General features: G+C 40.8%; 1 protein-coding gene across 4 annotated transcripts in view; it reads left to right on the top strand.

Annotated features, from left to right (window-relative positions):
• Positions 1-20,982, top strand: part of LOC131571524 (single-stranded DNA-binding protein 2) — a 126,166-nt gene that overhangs the window by 83,781 nt on the left and 21,403 nt on the right. For 2 of the 4 annotated variants that reach the window (XM_058824271.1, XM_058824270.1), the window contains exons 5-6: positions 7,307-7,396; positions 19,691-19,750. In XM_058824271.1, coding sequence (XP_058680254.1) covers positions 7,307-7,396; positions 19,691-19,750 — 150 coding nt within the window. The remainder of the gene's footprint in view (positions 1-7,306; positions 7,397-19,690; positions 19,751-20,982) is intronic. The other 2 variants (XM_058824273.1, XM_058824272.1) reach the window with 1 other exon arrangement.

The following is a 20,982-nucleotide window of genomic DNA, read 5'->3' as shown; positions in this document are numbered from 1 at the left end:
TTGTCCTATTTTTCTTCAAATGCACATGTACTTCTTAGGGAATTAAGTATTTATTCATCAGCACCTGCACGCCCAAGAAATACCACTGGTTTTAAAGCCGTGAATTTCAGGCTGGAGACTCTAAAGTGTGCATTGTGTTATGTGTTATGTACCGCTAATTCCATTGATAATGGAGCTAATGTTCAAATAAACCCCAAAATGGATGCTTCAGTAAGATTTGTTTATGAAAATAGGCTGTCAGAATTACAGTGTTGTGAAGTCACATGTTTTCACATTTTAGGACATAATTTATGGAGCACACTCTTGGAAAGTGGAGACGTATCCATGGTTGGTATCTTAGTAAATGGTTATTAAAGAGGAATTTCATGAGATGAAGGTCCAGACAAGAACATGCAAATGAACAATTATTTTTCAGGCTCTGGAGAAGCAGAAAAACATTTTCATCATGAAGTAAATTTTGCAGTTCAGGTCCCTCTGAAGTAAAATTTATCTTTTTGTGCATATGACTTTTCCAGTCAGCTACATATGGAGACAAAAATCCATTTTGAATTGTGAGGGAATTACTGAGGGGGTTTTGGTGTATTTTCCTTTCTGAAGTTGTTCATGTATTGCCAGCATTGCTGAATCACTCCCAGGCGACCTGAGGATAACCCCAAACCAGGCTACTTTGCATTTCATAATCAAATTTTAGTCTTTCAGCTCACAGCATATTTGTTCATTTGTTTCATAACTTGGAAAGGACAGAGAGATACAGAAAAACTTTCATCTTAATAATCACTATATTCCTAAAATGGAAAAGCACTTGACTCGTGTGGAGTGCTGGGCCATAAGAACTGGGATACAATACTCTGGCAATCTTAAAATCTTTGGAAAATAAAGTGGGTTTAACAATTAGATTAATTAAATGATTAAAAGACACTGTGCCAACCACTTAATTGCTAGGGGAAGTCGGGGTATGAGATAGTCTTGTCATACTAGTCCAATTAGCACAATTGTACCAACCATGAATTATCTGTAGAGCATGGAAAAAAATGGAAGAGTGTGTTGGGGAAGAAGGAGAGAAGGATGAGCAGCGATCATCCTCTTTGTGCAGCGCGGCGTGTCTCGAGCACGGGGAATATCTGGAATTTAAAAACCCGGCTGGAGACAGAAGGTGTGGGGGCCGAGGCGTTGCCCGTGGAGGGGAGCGTGTTCCTGGGGCAGGCAGGGGCAGACCCCGGTGTGCAGGGGCCCTCGCTGTGATCCGGGGGCAGGCAGGAGCAGAGCAGCGCGGGGAGCGTGCGGGGGATCCTGCGCCTGCGAGCAAAGCTGCCTCGGTCTCCAGGGAGTCTGGAGGAGGGGTGTAAGTGTCACTTCTGGAAAAGAAGTCATTTTGTTGAAATATCACTGCAGCTCGGCTCCAGGCTTCAACAGCAGCACCGTTTTGTGTCCTCAAGTGCCTTTTGTTGTTGGCAGCGTGGGGGTTCCTGCTGGGGCTGACGGTGCTGCTGCAGCTCGGGAGGGTCCTGGGCTGGGACCCTTGCCCTGCACACAGGCACAGACCTGGGACTCCACCTCAAAGGAGTGCCCTCACCCTCACAGAAAACGCGCTGAAAGCATTGCTTGAGGTATCATTTCTGAATCTTCATGAAGAACTTTACTGGGATGGGCTGCCCAGGGAGGTGTGGAGTCACCGCCCTGGACGTGGCACTCGGTGCCATGGTTTAGCTGATGAGGGGCTGTTGGGTCACAGCTGGAACTTGATGGTCCCAAAGGTCTTTGCCAACCTGGCTCATGCTGTGATTGTGTGATTCTCCACCTGGGGAAAGCTGGGTATTCTGCCTTTCAGTACAGGTCTGTTTTGGAAAAAAAAATAACCCAGAAGAATGGGCAGAAATTCAAAAGAATGTCATAGGTTTTTTTCCCATATCTGCAACACAAATTACTCTTGCACCTTTTTGTCAGTGAACAGTCCGCTGGTACCTATACATAGTATGGATTTTATTAACTTCTGGGCAATAATGAAGGTTTCGTTTAAATACCTTTTCTTTATAACCATAATTTTGAGAAAACCTCATCTGGAAGTTATGTTCTAAATAATCCAAGAAGCAGCAGCTGAGAGACAGGATGGAAATGCTGTCTTTTAACAGGAATTTGAAGTAGTTTTATTCATTGATAACAAAGCTTTGCTCAAAATTAATTTATATTCCAACCCAGTAGCCAGTTTTTAGCACTGTAATGAAATTTTTCTGTCTCAGCTAAGCAGGATGAAATCCCCAGACTGGGCACTGGGATACAAACTGTGATCCCACCTCAGATATTTGCTAGAGTGAGGTGGGTTTGGGGCTAGAATTATTTCACGGGGAAGAAGGATGGGTGAAGTCTCAGAGGACACCTTCATCATCATCATCATTATTATCAACAGATCTGCTCTTCCCTAAATGACCACATCTGCTGGTGCAATCCTTTTTGTGTTTCCAAGAAAAGGAATAAATGTGGGGTTTTTTTCATCTGCATTGATGGCATCATTATTTTTATTATTCTTTGTTACTCATAAATAAGATGGAATGAAGAGAAATAAAATAGCAGAATCCAGATGAAACCATAGGGAGCTGGGATTGGAGGAAAACTGAGAAGTTGTAAGGAATGACCTTCCACAGTCACAGTTCTCAGACTTGTGCAGTCATGTGAATGCCTTCCTGTTACACAACAGAAATTAAGCAGTTCAGACAAATATATATCAGTGGAGCTACGCCAGGGTTTAATTAGGTCTCATGATCCAGATCTTTCGAATTACCTGCCTCTTTCAGTGTGATGAATCCACCTTTTTTGGGCATGACCTTCCAATCTGTGTTGAGTAAACCAAGGCTGCTCAGTCTGGGGGTTTTGGCTTCTTGGTGTGCAGCCACATGTTCAGAGGCTTTGTAAAAGGCACAGAGACTTATTTAAAGTATTTGAAATTTTATTTATTTTGTTGTTCAGAGTGATGAGTAGTTTTTTGTTCCATCTTGGAGAAAGCAAGGAGGTTGCTAGTGGTTAATCAGTTTAGTTCCTTTAATACCTCTTTATTTTGTGATGGGTGCAAATAGGGAAGGTCTCTTACAGGAACCAGCTGGTGTCTTAGAAGGACTTGGTAAATTACAAATTGAAGTGTTTATGAAAGGAAATTCAGTATTTTTTTATGGTACTGGCTGCAGTATGCCTTGCACTTCAAAGCTATCAATGACCAGAAATTAAACAGGTGGTAAATATGACTGGAAATAGTAATCATCCATCATCCATCTTTCCAGAAAAAAAAAAAAAGTTTAAATTCCTTACTTCCCATAGTTCTCTAAGTTAATGAACTGGATATTTATCCCCTGCCCCCAGAAAAGGAGAAAGAGAAAAGAAAAAAAAAACCAACCAGCAATTGTTGAAGTTTTGACATTTTGTGTTTTTCCTTCTGACTGTGCTGCTCTCACCAGCATTTCAAACATGGTTGTGGTTTCCTGCATTGTCCTTCGCATTCCACATTCACCGTTCAAGTTGTTTCATTAACCCAACACCAGCGTGTATAAAATATCCTGAGATGTTGATCTCAGAAATCTAGAGATTTCTGCTCTAGTTCAGCTGATTGTGTCTGTACCATCCATGGCAGAATGTCTTTGTCTGGAGATGCCATGCTTTGGTTGCTTGTATGAATATATGAAAATATTGTGTTCCTAAATGATACGAGTAGATTTAGGGCTGACATGGAGGAGGGAGAGGGGATGAGGGAATTAACACTTTTATTTGTAGGGTCCAGCTCCTCCCCTCCATCATCCAGTTGGTTACATCATTTCCCATCAGTGAGACTTCTTAAAAATAGAACTTTCCCCTGAGGGGACAAATTTAGTAATGTGGTAAACTTTGGATTGAAATAAGGAAGTTTTAGTGTAAGCAAAATACCTGAAATTGAATGTCTTGGTGAAGGAAAGAGCCAGGTGAGGATTTTTATAAAGTCAAGTAATTTCTTTGTACCATTTTTTGGTTTCAAGTGAAATTCTTTGTAAGCTTACCCCATCAGCTACTTTTTGGGATGGCCTCAAAAAATGAGCATTGCAGGTTTATCTCTGGATTTTTATACTTCAGATACTATACTAGTGGAATAGCTAAATGATTTTACTTTACATTTTATTTACTTTGGGATTTCTTTATTATAAAATCCATCCTAAACCATAGCTAGTTTTATTTGTTACTATAATAATCTATTTTTGCATTGCCAAGAGTAACTTGGGTAGAGAAGGAATGACCATAATAACTTTCAGTCAAGTACATAGATTTAATTAATAATTGTAAATTATTATACATTCATTAGTATAAATTCATTATTTTAGCTGCAAAAGCAAATAGAGATTTCCATTTTTAAGGAGGTTAGCTACGGTACAAGGAGTTTATACCATCTAAATTTTCTGATTTCATCTTTTTATGAAAAGCAGGGAAAGCAATTTGCAAATATTTAAAATGTCAAACTAATGGAAGTATAAATGATGAACAACTTGTAAGGCATGCAGAAGGAGGCCATGGTTTGCTATGGGACTGTGGAAAAAGAATGAATAATTCATCAGGATAGAATAAATAAGAATATTTCCATGCAGCAGTTGCAGGTTTGTTTATTGATCTACCTGGTAGAAGTTCTTAAAAGATTCATTATTTAGCACAAGCTAGAAAATGTAATATACCCAAAACACTGAAAATACTTTATTTCTGGCTTTGGGACTTCATTGCCCATCAGGGAAGAAAATCCCAAACAAACATGAAAACAGAAAAAAAAAGCCAGTGCATTTTATAATGAAGGGTAGGAATGGAGGTTTCTGTGACACCTGAGAGTGTAACTGCAGAATTCTGGGGGTTATGGCACTGCAGCTCTGCCCTGCTGCTGTGGCCACGCAGACTCTGAATCCTCCCTCCCTCACTCCTCTCGCAGGGGCAGGGCAGGGGGTTTGCACTGAAACTCCACTGAATCCACTGAAAACCCACTGAAAGTCAAACCCAGCACATCGCGTCCCTCGCTGCCAGCTCCTGGTGATTCACCAGCAACGGGGCTGGGTTCCTCTGGTGTCACTGCCAGGGGAGATGCAGAAACAGGGGAAAAACCCCACCTCTCTGAGACAATTATGAAAATGTTATTTTTAGGTATATTTCTTACAAAGCCTTTTTAGCCAGCAAATGGCTAACAGTTATAACTTCAATCCTTTTCTCCCTTTGTTCTGGAATAGTCATTATTTCTCCCTTCCCCTCTATTTTTTAACTAAATTTGCTGGGGGTTTTTGAGGAATAATTTTCAAAGTGGAAAAGAGCATGAACTGTCAGCAGCAGGGTGCTGTATCCCTGAGGAGCTCTTCATCCCAAGGGGCTGTTCCCTCCCCTGTCACCCCAAGGACCTGGCAGGGGACACATCCCATGGCCAGTGGCACCTGCCATGCCCAGTGAGGGCACTGGGGGATGGATGATGGTGCTGCAGTGAAGCCCAGCAGTGCCCCTTTAATGGGCTGCTCCTCCTTGGTTGCAGCTCAGGCTCTTTGGGCCTTTTGGAGATGCTCAGCTTTTAACATCATTGATTTTCTCCATCAGTGCTGCTGTTGTCATCCTTCATCCAGAAAACCTGTACCTGTATTATGCATCCAGCATGCTCCACTCAGACTGTGCCTCTCAATGGGTTTATTGCACATTGATGCTTAAAGAGATCATATTTCCTTAAAAAACCCTCAAACAGCAACAAACCAACAGCTTTTTTCCTGTTTCCCTTTGGAAATGGAAATGATACAAAAATAATTATTTGACATGAATGGCAGTGACTGGCAGAACACCACGTTTTTTGGCCACAGTTTCTCTGGCTGCTTTGTGGTGGCCTCTCCCTGCATGATTTGTGGTTATAATTCCAAAGGATTTGCTGCATCCAGCTCACCTGGCTGGCTTTCCCTGTCAGCTGCAGTTCTACAGTGTTTCAGCACTGATCCTTGCATAGACAATACCCTTTATTAGATGATTTCTTCATGAAGAAAAGCCTTGCACTCATTTTGAAATCCAGCATCTTTTGCAAACTTTATGTTTCAGTGATACATTCCAGACTTTTCCAAAGCACATTCAGCTTGGATGCTAAATATGTTACTGCTAGTTGTTCAGAACTTTAAAACACAGCTTAAGCCATGAAGAAATCTGTGGTGATTAACTGAATGTTTCCTTTCTGCTTGGTTGGAAAAGGTCATCCCTCCTTTTGTGCCAGTCTTCAGATCTTTCCAGCAGAATTCTTTCCTTTCTTAGGTATTGTGCCAAACACCTGGAAATGCAATTTCCAGATCTGCATCTTCAGGGTATCGAGTGTGCATGCACAATAAATGGAGTGATAATTTAATATCTGTGTGTTTTGCAGGGCAGGCTTTGGCAGGTCATTAGTAACCTGCCAGTGGCTCTGGGAGCATTCTGTGTGCTCCAGTACTTTCACTCAAGATTTTGAGCATTTATAGGTGATTCAGCCTCATGCCGTACAGAAACACATTGTAGGAAGGAAGAATGTTAGAAATTAAAAGTAATTGAGGTTCCAGCACATGACAACAGAAACAGTTTGGCTTCTCTTTTCTGTGACAATCTCCTGCATGAAAATTGCCAGGAGCAATATTCTTTACTCGCTTATTCCAGCTGAAGGATTTGCAAAGGTAACTAATTTCATCCTCTGATTCACTCCTTAGAAATCCCTTTTTTCTTTTCCCTTCCAAAAACATAACCTGAATTCTTCTAATTTGTCATGGTGGTTATTTTTGGGGTTGGTAAAATCTTGAGCATTACCAGCAGAATCATGAGCATCCCTTCTTGTACTGTTTATAACAGCCCTGTTTTGAAGCTTGTTGTTGTTCTTAAAAAATATTACAGGCTGCTGAAATTATCTTTAAAGTGCTTAGAAATTGCTGATAAAATGCATAAATAACTTTTTCTATGCTCTGTATATATCCTTGTGCATGTGTGAGACTGTTCATATGCAGAGACAAGAAGTATGCAACTTACATTCACATTGGTGCATGTAGAGACACTCAGATACAACATTTTTTAAAATTCAGTCAAGCTTTGCCTAATTGGCCTGTGCAATATCTAGCACCATTCCCCTCAAAATACATTTGTTATTTCAACAGATCATGGTACTCGTATAGACAAAAGGCTAAACAATTTTAATTTACCTTTAGATGAAACAATGGCATAATGACATATCCAGATAATTATTTTCTGCACTTTGGTCAGGTTTGGGGTTTTTTTGGGGGGAGTTTAATGCCTACCATGCAATGACAAAGGTTTATTCTCCCTTTGTTCTTTTCAGAGTGCTGCAGCAGCTCCCAGCCCAGTGCTAGGAAACATTCCCCCAGGAGATGGCATGCCAGTAGGTCCAGTACCACCGGGGTTTTTTCAGGTATTCAGAAAAAAAATTATGATTACAGGAATTTTAGGATAGAAAATCCTCTGTAATACTGTTTGCAAGTCTGTAGAAAAGGTCCTGTTCTGAACTATGTCTCACTGTGTGGTGCAATATTTGAGAGTTTTTTTTTTTAAACAGAAGTGGACAGGTGGAAAGGAAGGGACCTGACTGATGAGTATTTAATTTATGAAGTCGTACAGCACACAGAACAAGAAACGGTGCCAGGTTTTTAGCAGAGATCAAAAAATGCTTGAGTACAATATTTAAATAATTTCTTATGATAATATACGTACCATTCCATGGAGATTTTAAAGTCAGAATGTTGTTGGTTGTGTTCAGCTCTGTGCTAAAGCCACAGACCAGATTCCTGAGCTTTTGTGGGAATTCAGCCTGGGCAATGCAGAACATCTCACTGAGCATTGCCCTGCACCTTGAAGACCTCAACACCACTGCCTAGAAAAGCTAAGTCAGGGATTTAGACCATGTGCTGCTTCTGTTCAGGTCTGTGCTACGTGGAGCTGAACACCCATTTAGCACTTTGGGCAGTAACAGCACAGCATATGATGGTGGAAGAAATGACATTTCAGTGCACGCCCAGTGTGGTGTTTGTGACCTGAGGCTGCACTGCTCCCAGGCTGGGCTTACATCTCCTCCTCACCAAAACTCAGTGGTTTCCCTCCACACTGGCAAACTGAGGCTTGATTTGTAACACATGAATGAAAAGACACTTGGAAGTGAAGTGGAAAATATCTGGCTGCTGCCAGTCACAAAATTCTCGGGAGCTGGCAGAACTCATTAATTAATTTATTTCTGCTTTTAGTGCTTTGAGCAGCTGGTTAGGTAGGCTCTTTTGTACATAATTTTGGTCTTAATTTGTAGATTATATCAATATTTCGCTTTTTAAAAAAAAAAAAAAATTACTTCAGCCTCCCACTTCAGTTGTGATGTCAGAGGAATTAACTTTTTTTGTTATTGTCTGTGATGACTACTAACATGGGGAAGGGGCACAGGTGGGACAAGTGTGTGAAGTACAGAGGAGAGAGTAACTATTTTAAAGGTTTTGCAGAAGGAGGATGTGGGAGTTTTGTTTTTAGAAGTGTGAATAGACTTCTAGCCACTCCAGATCTTTGAAGTTGTAAGAAAGACAATCTGATAGAAAGCTGAGTGCAGGTAAAGTCTCATTGTATGCCAGTATCTGTCTTGAGTCTAACTTGAAGCCACAACATCATCCTGCTCTTTTTACAAGGCCTGAGAGTGAAAAGGAACATTTTCCAAGACATTATTAATTCTTGCTGTAGCTGTGTGCTTAAGAATGCTTAAGATTGGAAATCAGGTGTGGTAGTGGGTGCATTGATGTGTGTGGGAGCAGTCCCAGCAAGGGGAGCTAAGCCAGAGTGCAGAGGGTCCCATGGCAGTGTGAGGCTGTGAGTGCAGATAGCCCTGCTGCTGCTGTGGGTGTTGTCAGGCAGCGCTTGGTGCCAGGCTCTGAAACCTTCCTCAGAGCTCAGCCTCACCAAGGTCAGCTCGCCCCGGGACAAGGAAATGTGCTGGCAGACAGAGCCTGCATGTGTGAAACTCGAAAACGGAGGGGCATCATCTGCCGCTGTGAAAGGCAGGTGAAATCACAGGCGAGAAAGGGAAACTCACGGTGAAAACCTCCTCCTTCCTACATGGGTGCTGCTCTTCTGCTAGACCTTTACCTGGACAGGCTCCTTCTCCATCCTCTTCTGCAGTTCTGTGATCCCAGGGTAAGACAAACCACAGAGAACAGGCTCATCTGTGTGGGTCTGAGAGCTGGCAACCCTCACTCTGTGGAGCTGAGACCTGCCCCTCACTCCCAGATTATGGCAGCAGACAGTTTGTTCTCCAGTCAGTCCACATGGGCAGAGCAGGAGAGAGGTGCTTGTGTCTATATTTAGTGCACTGAGACTCTGCTCCACAAAGGCCTCGTAACATTTTAATTCCTTTCGCCCAAAATGTATCTGGAAGGTCACCCTGGAACGATCCTGTTGTTGCTTTCAGGAGTTGTTTGGGTTGGGCTGAGCTGAAGCTGCTGACAGCCAGCGCCTGCCAGCTCTGCTTGCAGAACTCAGGGGTCACAGATAATTTAAAGTCATTTCTTCCCTCTTGCACTCGTGTTTTGGGTGGGTACTGAGCACTCACAGGGATGTAAGCAAGGTGGGATCATTGCTGCTGCAGTTTGTTCCTGTCAGAGCAGGGGAATGTCACGGTCCAGGAGGGAAATGTGCTGGGAATGAAGAAACAACAACAGGAGTCGATTTTGGTTGGCACTGCTGACCTCTAACATGATTTTTGAGACATTTATTTTTTATAGAAGAAAAGGAGTATATTTTATTTTAAAAAAATAATGCAGTCTGGTAGTGTAGCCTAGTGTAGCATGTGGAGGTAGAAAAATACAGGAGAATTGTTTCTCAGACAGTATGTGGTAAAACTCTGCTCTTTGTAAAATGAGGTTTTCTCATGCAGGTGGACCATTAGCACTGATGTTAATTAGCAACCTGTGGCACTTCATGCCTGCTCTACAGAGGCAGAGGTTCTGCAGGCAGTAGCTGAATTTGTCTTATATCTCTCTGCAGTTGTACTTTAATACTTCAGTTTAGGTAAGGAATGATGGGTCACTACAGTGCTGACTGTCCAGAAAAATGCCACAGTGGTGGGGTTGTACACAACTGTTGTTATCAAATAAATGAGGTTTTGGGGTTTTGTTTGTAGGTTTTTTCATTTTCAATGGAAATTGTTTGCACTGTCAAAAGTGAAATTTGAAAAGTCGGTATTTATGTAGAGTTAGCATGTGCCTCAGTTTCTTCCACTGGTCTGTGTGTGTTTGAATGTAGCTTTAAGTTCATAAACATTTTGTCTGCATCTTCTCTCAATTTGAGCTGCAGAGGGACTCTGGAAGTAACTGTGTGAAACAGAAACTGAACCTGCTCTTGGTTCATTAGGAGCAACAATTGAATGTGTGGGACACAAGAATTCTACCATACAGGACTTTTTAACTCCAAATAGTGTAACCCAAAAAGCTACTTTGGGCACTAGAAGTAATGAAACCATACTAGATTGCATAGAGGTGAGATGCATTTGTTGATACATGTTTGAAGTGCCCAACCAGCCCCAGCCTGAGTCTGGAAATACCTCATACTTTTCCAATTTTCCCATCTATAACATCCTGGACATAAAGCGTGAGGAAGGCACTTAGCTACTGTGATAAAAAAATAAAGTCATTTGGGACATTTTCTGAGTAATTTTTAGACCTTTTTAATCCACATCATATGTTAGTTTCTTCATATGGCCAGTCATGGATATCAGCATGACCTGCTCTTTGTCCCTGGTTCTGGAGCCCTCTCTCACCCTGACATAGCAACTGAGCAACTGAAAGACTGGATAGGATCATAATAAATAATTACCTTTGGGTCTGATGTTAGTGGATATAGATAATGTCAGCAGCCACAGCTTTACACAAGGCTCTTACAAACTCAGTTACAGTCAGTTAAATCTTCCACAGGTCATAGAATTCAGAGACTTTCAGGTTTCCACATCCAGTCTTGCAGGTGCAACTGCTGCTCTTCAGGTACTCAGGACCATTTCCATCCTGCTCTTCACTGATATTTTAAGGCAGCTAAACAATTTGAGAGATGCTACATTTGTGTTTTTGCAGACCATTTATTTGATCCATGTGGACAATGCTGGTGTTAGTAAGCAAATGAGCAGAGGCCAGAGGGAAGTTTGGGAGTATGTGTTCATTGAGGTGTTTGGAGTTTTTAAACAGAATGTAAACTATTGATTTCACAGGATTTTATTTGCCTTTTAGTTAAATTTCCAGTTTTAGCATTCCTAAATGCAGAGTTTAAAACAGAGCAGCATAGAATGGGTTGGAAGGTACCTTAAAGCCACTCATGTTCCAAACCCAGCTGTGGGCAGGGGCACCTTGCACTGGTTCTCCAAGTTACTGACACCCAGCACTGACCCTGCCTGCTGCTTTTGCTCGGCAATTAGGAGAAACACCTATATGTATGTTTAATTAAACCCCAGTTGTCCTCTGCTCCTCTGTTCCGTGGCTGTGTGAGTGGCTTTAGAGGCACTCACCTGAGACCCTGCTGGGAGTTGTAGGGCAAGCAGGTTGTTCTACAGTTGACAGTTCATTTATTTAATTTGGTAATTCTGTTAAAAGTCAAATTCTAACACTTGTCTCTACCTTTTCACACATAAGTGAAGCGCCCTTTCTTTAAACACATTACTTTTTTTCAGCACATTTGTTAAAAATCTCTTTTTTTAAGAGATTAAAGAGATCATTTTTTTTTATAATCTTCCAGTTCAATTTACCAGTAAACATTATTTCTGTGGTGCCTGTGTTTTCTAAAGGGCTTTTCAAGTGGTTGGCTTCGTTCACCAACTTCAGATCACCAGATAAACTTGGAATGGCATGGGAGAGAAGTGTCGACACCATGTTTGAAATACAAATGTTACATATTCCTCTTATATAAAGGGAAAAAAAATAAAAACCAGCCCGAACCCAGCCGTGCAAAGTAATGTGAGCCTGTCTTGCCATCTAGTGGCAGCTGCTCGTGCTCGTTTTACCTCAATCCATACTATTCTCAAGTATTATTTTTAGCCTTTTTTGCCATAGTAGAGCTGACCTAATGCTTCAGGAGAGCATTATTACAGTAAGGCACATGAGCAAAAAGGAATTTATTTTCCTGCCTAGCATAACTATTTGAGATACAAACATATATTTCAAGTAGTAAAGTTAGGCAGGAAAGTACATATAGATGTGTATATACATATTAAAAACATTTATATTGGTTATATATGAATATATAACAAATATATATCTACCATATGTAAATAAATATAAATCAAAGTTTATTACTTAAGTGAGAATAAGCAAAGCCAGCAAATTAAAAAGTAGAAACATGCATCTCCTGCATTTTGAAACAGCAATGGTGAACTACTTACACTGAAAAGAAAATGGATTTGTGAGGTGTAGTGTAAGGCTGTAAAATATCTCTGTAATGTACTATTTTAGTTCATAGTTAATATTGACCGTATTTACAGTAAAGTTATGGCATGACACATTGTTAAAAAATAGAGTTTGTATTCCAGAGCCAATAAATGCAGCATTTGGTTACAGCAGTAAAAGGAAGGAGGACGAGGAGGGAGGGATCCCCCAGCACCTCTTTAAAGCCATTTTGGAGTGAATTGTCCGCTGAGGCTGTTATTTGTGCAGGGAAGGAGGGATCCCCATTCCAGCTGTGGAATGTCACAGCTGGAGCCTGAGGATGTGCTGTGCCTCAGCCTGGTCTGTGCAGAACCAGCACCTGTATCTGTCAGTCTAAAAACTTCTTGTTTCTTTTTAGCCCCTTGGAACTCTTTCAGCTCTCCCCTTAACACTCTCACAGTCTCCTAGTTTTCCAGAGCTTTCCCATGTTTTGTCACCCCCCTTCCAGCAGCTGCACCTCATTCTCTGTCCCAGGATCCACCACCCTCCCCCAAGTGCTGATCCTCCTCCCGTGTTCCCCATTTTTGCAGCATTCCCTTTTTTGTAAATCTGAGATAGTCTCAAGCTGCAACAGAAGGGCAGAGTCAGCTGGATTTGGCTCAGGTTCACAGCCAGCCTCAGTTCCAGTGCAGCAGGTGGGGCAATTGCAGGGGAAGGAGGGAAAAGTTAAAGATTCTGAGCAGGGCAGGTACAGAGAAGTGCCAGAAGCTTGAGAACCATCCTGGGTTGTGAACACTTGGTGATGGGAGAATGAAACATCACCAGGGCTGCACCTGCAGCTTGTGAGCAAAGATAGCAGCTTTGGTAGCCTGGAGAAACTTTGAAAATAAGATTTTTAAGGGGACTTTTCCCCCTCTGAGTTTATATAATTCATGTTGGTAGGAAGAACTTTATTGTATTTATGAAGTAAGTGTCCATGGTTTGTCAGTGCACCCACCACAGTGGAGCAGTCTGGGAATACTCAATAAAATTATAGCTCTAATTCTTTGCAGAATTGGTGTGTGTGCATTTTTGTCCTCAGCAGTATCACACTGCATTTTAAAATATTCAATTTTTTAAAAATTCGTTTGAGCTATTACACTGTGAGAGAGGGTATTATCATCTAGAAAGATCTATAAGTAGTTTGTGGTTTTCTCCTGTTTGGGTTCCTTTCCCTAAATACCAGCAATAAAGTCAACTGGTGAAAAATAAAGTAATCCAGGATCTGCTGGGGTCAACAGTCCCACCTTGCAGTTGTGGCAATGATTTCACTGCCCATAACTGCTGGAACAAATTAAAACTGCTCAGCTTGAGAAATTAATCAGCTGTTCCAAAGAATCAGTTGTGTATCAAAATCAGGTTTATCTGTCTGGGGAAAATGCTTTCAGTCCTCTGTCTGGATGGTGTCTAAGTTCTAAAAATGAAGGGATTTTTATTTTGAGGGCTTTTAATGTGGTACATCTTGGATGTTTTGGCTTGTCGTGTTTGAAATACTCTGTTTTCCCTTCTATCTGCATTTACTAAAATTATTATAAAAACTATTTACCTGGTTTAAAATTCATATAAGTAATATGTCTTACAAAATTTGAATTTCTTAAAAAAAATCCTTTAAGTATCATGTGCAGAACTTAGCAACTTTCTCTCACAATTATGGACTCCTGAGCTTCAGATAATTATGTTCCCCGCAAAGTGACACAGATGTAATAACAGTGCAATTCCTACAGATCATCTAAAAGCATGGCCTGGCCATCAGCATCTCAGACAATGTTTAGCTGGGGACCAAACATTTTGTTTCTGGCTTTTCTAATTGGTTTTGTTTCTTTCTTGTAAGTAAGTGTAAAATGGTTTTTTTCATTTTTCAACACCAAACAAGGTGTGTGTTGCAGTGTCCTTCCACGTGGTGTTCCTTAGAGATAAAACATTAAATTTATATTTAAAAGCTGGTATTGCTGTAACTTGGAATTCTGGATGTGGAAGGAGCTCCTCAATTCAGGAAAAAAATATTTGCTCTTATTCGGAATTAAATCAGATCTCTTACTGTTGCTATTTATAAGTTGTCAGTCTGCTCTTAGAAAACCATAAATACAGGAATTATTTTTTAGGGATCTTCTGAAACACAGTAAAGAACTTGATCGTGGGAATGGGTTTTGTCATCAGGAAAGGCCAATGTAGAGCGAAATCCTCTCTCAGTGCTGAGAATAACATGTTTTTATGTGAAATATCATAGATAAAATCAGCTCCTTTGGTTTGCACTGGAAGACTGCAAGATGTGCAGTGTTCAACCCAAATTTCATCTCTGAAATATTTCAGAAAAAATCATTTTGGGTTTAGTCCTGGTTAAAACTGAAATGTGTTAGGGAAGACTGTCCTGAAACTTGAGTGATTGTTACTGCTGAGGGAGATACCAGCAAAAAAATCACAGAGGAAACTATAAAATAAAAAGCAATGAAATGAAAAATGAATTGCAGGATAAATTAAATTCACACATATTTAATGGTTCTTAGTGGTCCTCCTAGGAGGGAAATTCCCTGGTTTGGGAATGTGAGATGCAGGTGTAAAACACCTCTAGAGCATTTCCTAAAACACTGGAGTCATAAAAAGATATATTAACATATTATTTACACTTATAGGAAAATGAAATACAAATGGCCAGCAGTCTTTTTTTTAATCATTTGGATACTGATACTAATAATCATAGCAATAAGTGATGCCAGACCTTTTAGCTTGGACTAGAGTTTGAAAACAAAAAAGGTGAAGATGAATTGTATTTTACACAGAATGTGTGACTTGGCTACCGATTTCTAAACAGAGAGGAGAACAAAGATTTTTGGTTTGTTTCACTTGTGATCATTTAGAACTTTTAAATGGATAGATGGAAAGATTTGGGTCATTTTCAGAATCACCAGAGGAAACGCCACCTTGTCTCTTGCAGCTTGAACTGTTTTCCAGTACTTGCACCTCCAGTAGCAGCACAGTTAATTTAAGATCACTTGTAGTGTGTACAAATAAGGTCTGTGGTTCCATTTTCAGCTGCTAGGATAAGTGGTGTTCATGTTTGTGCTGTAGGTGGCTGAGTTGTAAAAATCAATTATTGCTATTTCTTCTCCACACCAAGTGTGAAGCTGTGTGTCACCATGTGATTTTTAATTTGTGGTCAATGTATTTACAGTCAGTTAAGTCTCAGGTAGAATTTAAATATTCAGGATTACTTCTCTGGGCTGTGGGTTATTGTAAATTTTACAAACTTATATGAGACAAAATGTGACTGATAAATGCAAAGGTATGAGGAAAAACAGGATTAAAATGTCAGTGCAAGAAACCTGTATCGGGAAGGAAGTAAATTACACTCCCAGCTTTTGGAAGAGGGGTAAGATTAAAGAAACAAGAAATTTATTGAAGTATGTAATGATTGGTAGAACACCACTCTCTGAATTCCTTATTTCACCACTATTAGGTGGAAGTGAAAACTGATCCACATCACGTTTTAGAGTCTCCTGAACAGCTAAAGAAGAGAGCAAGGAACATCCCAGCCTCTGTACCTTCATGGCATCAGCTTCCTGCTGGATGCTTCCTGTAAAATCACATTTTCTGGCACCAAAATGTGGACAGTGAGGCCGTTGTGCTTCAACATTGCTTTCTCAAACACTTTCCCACAGAGAAACTTATTTTCTGTTGTGTTGAGAACCAAGAAAAATGGGATTTTAGAAGGTTTTGATATTGCACAGCACACACACCTCTCAGACCTGCATTAAACACACAGGTTGTGAGATACCCTTTGCTGTCCCTGTACACAGATGGATTATTCTTGAGCAGAGAGATAACAGGAAAGTGCTACAGCTTCTGGCACCATCATTCAAGTGCCTGAACTTGCCTTTCTTTAAAGTACTTTTAGCAATTCAACGCGAAATGTTACTGTAAGAGCAGGAAGCTTATTAAATTTAACATTTCACTCCCTGATTTTATTTTGTGTGATCTCTATTATTCTAGCATTTTAATACTTTCCTCCTTTTAGGTTTTTGGGCTTTTTTTTTTTTTTTAACCTTCACTGTAAGTTGGTAGATGCAAATATTCTGCAGTGACTACACGAAAAGGTTTTTCTTTCTGGCTTCTTTTTCATCCAGTTCAGTGGAAGTTTCTTCTTCCTTTGCTTTCAGCTGCAGGATTGGCAGCCTTCAGGACACTTTTTGTGATGCCAAATCAGTGAATTTGATACCTGTGGGTAGGAATTACAATACATTGCTGCCAGCAGATATTTGTGGCACCTCCATCTCAGCAGTGGCTTAAATCTGGCTTGTTTCCTCTTTCTTTGTTTTATTCATTTTTGGGGAGTTTTTTGGTTGGTTATTTGGGTTTGGTTGGGATTTGTTTTGAGTTTGGGGGTTTTCCCCTTGGTTTTTGTGGTTGCTTGTTTGTTTCTGTCTTGTTTTTTAATTTTAGTTTTGAGGGATTTTTCAGGAGGTTTGGTTTTGTTTGTGTAGGTTTGTTTTTTAATTGGGTTGGGTCTTTTAGGTGTGCTTTGGGTTTTTTGTTTTTTGTTTTTTTTTTTTTTTTTTTTTGTGTTGTTTGTTTAGTTGCTTGGGTTTTTCTGGTTTGGTTTGTTTTTTTTTTTGGTTGGTTGGTGGTTTTTTTTGGTTTTTTTTTTTGGTTGGTTGGGAGTTTTTATTTGGGTTTTTGGAGGGTTTGGTGGTTTTTTAGGAGGCGTGTTTGTCTTTTGGGGGTTTTGTTTTGTTTGTTTGTTTGTTTGCTTGCTTGCTTGCTTGCATGTTTTGAAGTGTTTTCTTCTGCTTTTCCTAACACCTTATCATGTCAGCCAGTTCTTGAACTCCATTGGAGAAGTTGGTTTTAGTCCCTCTGTCTTCTTCCTACCCCACAGCTGAAATTGCCTGCTGCATAACTGAGTATTTTTCAAGCTTAACTCCAAGACAAATAAAGAGTCTGTCTTCCTGAAATTCAGTGTGAGCATCCATTTAAGGTGCATTTTAAATACTGAATGTTAGGCTGAGGCAATAGGCAGAAATGTAAAAGTCTTCAGCATGCAAACATTTTATTTTCACCTTCATGAACAAGATCTGAGTGACCAGTTAGGTCTGTGGGCACTGCTTTAATTTAGTCCCAGTGTTCTGAGCCCAGTAAGTTCAGGCGTGTTTGCGCTGCAGGAGAAGGGGAAGGAGAAGCTGAGGAGAGAAGGATGCCTCTGTGAAGAATGGAAGCCCAGAGTGGTTCCTCCCTAATGGACATTCCAGCAACGCCTAATAAAAAAAAGAGTAGGAAATTAATGTAGAGACTAATGCCAGGTGTTCTGGAAATGACAAGGGCAGTGGCACAACACGTGGCACAAAGTTTCTGCTGCTTGAGTTTGTGTCTTTCAGAATCCATTGCTTGATAATGTGTGTGGGCACTTCAAAACCACTCCTGCTGTCATGAACATCTGAGAGTATTTAATACATTTCATTAAAATGTTGGACAGAATTTCTCTGTTGTCTTGAAACATCTTGGTGGGACCTTTTTGTGGACAAACGATATATAGAATACGCAATACGGTATATACAATATATTGGTAGTGGAGAGGGAGAAGTTCAGTCACTGACACAAAAATAAGAATATTTAAGTTTGTAATGGTAACATTTTTTTTGGAAAGCCAAACCATAGGAACTACTTGAAATCTGCTTGTCACTGATTGCAGCTCCACCTAAGTGGAATACATGATACATGAATATTTACAGTAATAATCCTTGTAAGCTTGGAAGGAGTAGGTTTTTTCTTACTATTGCATATTAGTAGGCTGTTTCTGCTCTTTAGACATGGCTGAATTCAGAGACAATTCAAATGTCCCTTATTTTTGAGCTGCACAGCTGCAAATAAAGTTGAGTTTCATTTGCTGGAGGAGACAAGTCAAACCCAGGGTCCTCGCTGGAGTGGCTGCACTCGGTTGACCTCTGTGGAAATGGCTGAAATTGTAATTTCCTGACATTTCTACTGTTTCATGAGGGCCTCGTCGCATGCACAGCCCTTTCTCTTTCTTATCAGAGGTTCTCACCATCAGAGAAGTTACAAAGGAGCCTCCCTCTTCTACAGCACATCATTTCAAGTATCTTTTTATTAATCTGTTCACAATTGTATTGAACTTTCTTCTCCAGTTTGTAAACCCTCTATTTTAAATTGCTTTCTAGCACTACTTTGAGTGCATGTTTATGTAGGTTACACTATTTCAGCTTTCATCTGATTCCAGGATGTGAAAGGTTTCATTAATTTATTGATGTAAGATCATAGGGAAAATTCCAGTAGTAATTATTGGTAAAATAATTGCAGTTTCTCTGCTAGCTGTTGCTAGTCTAAATCAGTCTTTTTGTCCCTGTGCTCAGAACACAGCATGCTTTTATCTCTTCATTTTCTTCTGGAGCTGTAGGTACTCCTGCTTGCCAAAGCCATCCTCTTCATCTTCTGTTTAGTCAGATATTTGTGCCTTTTTCCTGTAGATTTGCCGCTCATCTCTTTATATTTCTAGGCTATTGCCACACTTTGGGGTGGAATGAGCTGAGAAGTTAAATGCTTTTGCTGCCAGTACCACTCGATTATCTGGAGGCCTGGCCTTGTCTGTGGGCTGTGAGGTAGCTCAGGGATAGCCAAGATCTCAAGGTGTGGATGGTGTTCCAGATTTGGGTATAAAGGGAGGTGTGAGAGAGGGGATCCAGTGTGTGAGCAGGGAGGCATGGCAGGAGCGCAGCACTGAAGTGACTTGGCAGCTGAAAACAGCAAAATTATAAATATTTGCAGCATGAGCTGGGAATCTGTGCCCCCACAGGTTAAATTTTGTGGTGCTTTTCACTCTATTATGAAGAAACGAATGAAAAGTATTTCTGAATTGTTTTGATCTTCCTTACCTCTGAACTCTCCCAAGAACACTTTTGTTTTCTCTTCCAAAGTTCCATCTTTCCCCCTTCTCTAGTGGAAAGTATAGATGTCCCATTTTGATTTATTCTTCACTATTAATGCATGAAGTTTCTCATATTCTGCAGTCAAAAGTGCTGAAACAAATAGTTAAATAATGTATCCTGCTAGGTGGGTTGGCTGAGAGTCTCTGAATTGATGTCATACTGCTACACATTGTGGAGCAATGTCCAGAGCTCTCCGTGGGGGTGTTGAGGCTGGATGGGTGTGAGCGTGGCAGTGGCACAGGGTGGGATGGATGGATGGATGGATGGATGGATGGATGGATGGATGGATGGATGGATGGATGGTGGATTTACAGGAGGAATGGGATTATTCAGCAGTGTTTCCTTCTCTCCCTGCAGCCTTTCATGTCCCCCCGGTACCCTGGAGGCCCAAGGCCACCTCTCCGAATACCCAACCAGGTAAGGCTGGTCGCTGCTGCTCTGCTTGGCCCTCTGCTACTCACTTTTGTGTCAAATGCTTCAGTCCCTGCCCATCCCTGCTAGATGTACAAATTATATTTATTCCACAGTAAATATGGGGATTATTGGTGAGAAACAGGTCTCATGAAGTGCTCTGTGGCTCCCAAAGACACTCTGGCAACTTTCTAAAAGCGCTGAATTCCCAATTTTCTCTCATCGCCGTCTAAGGATGTGCAATGCCAGCGAGACAAGGATGAGTAATGAGCTGCTGTTCGTCAGCAGGGACCTTTTCTGGCCCATCTGTGAGAAGAGGGTTCTGGAAGTAGAGAACATTTGTGTTTTCAAGTTCTCCATAGTGCAGAAAGAGGAGGAGGAGAAAGAGTTGTCAGCAGATGAAAAGTTAAAGACAAACAGACAGAAAAACATCAGTGGAACTCTGAGAGGAAAACTAGGTCATTTACAATATTGGGAAAAGTAGAAAGGATAAACGGAACAGGTAGTTTGGTTCAAATTTGGTTTCCAGGACTGCCTTTTGATTGCTACACTATATCCCAGCCTAACTTCTGGCTATTTTGTTATATTTGTGTAACACAGTTTCAACAAATTTGTCATTACTTTTGACACACTATCACCAGAATTTATGAAATCTAAATTTCAGTGAGCTGGGTGTATCAGGTGGCAAGACTTGTCCAGGTGATGTTTGGGATCAGGTAAAGCTGCCTGTACCAGTGCTACTTCCTCACCAAGGCCCTGAGGGACTTAATTAACCTTGATGAGGTGATCATCTGTGCAGTGCCATTAGTACTGCACCTAATATCTGATAACATTTTACTGCTGTAGCTCAATTCACTCCTGATTTTTGCACTTCCCAATACTATCTGAGCCAGAGGTGTCTGAGCCCCTGAGCCAAGGGTTTGGGTTTCACACCCTCTGTGCCTGAGCTCAGTGAATCCTGGCAGGTGGGATGTGGTGGCTGAAGTGCTGCCAGCCTGCAGGTTTGGTTTCAGAAGTGTTTTTGTCTGCACACTGTGGTATTTTCAGTGCAGAGTGGAAGGTAATCCATAATCCCAGTGAACTGCAGCTCTTGCTACATTCACATTATGTCAAATTCATTAATTGCTGCTTTAGCAGTACTGATATTACTCAAGGTACAGCGTGGATGGGCAGGGTGTGAAAGCAGTAAACTGTTGTGGTGCAGCTTTAAGGCCCAAATTTTGATTAGGTGGTAGTTT

This window comes from Ammospiza caudacuta, chromosome Z (assembly GCF_027887145.1).
Source record: "Ammospiza caudacuta isolate bAmmCau1 chromosome Z, bAmmCau1.pri, whole genome shotgun sequence".
Taxonomy (NCBI): Eukaryota; Metazoa; Chordata; class Aves; order Passeriformes; family Passerellidae; genus Ammospiza; species Ammospiza caudacuta.
The sequence above is the reverse complement of the archived record's forward strand: the minus strand, read 5'-3'. Positions and strand labels throughout refer to the sequence as shown.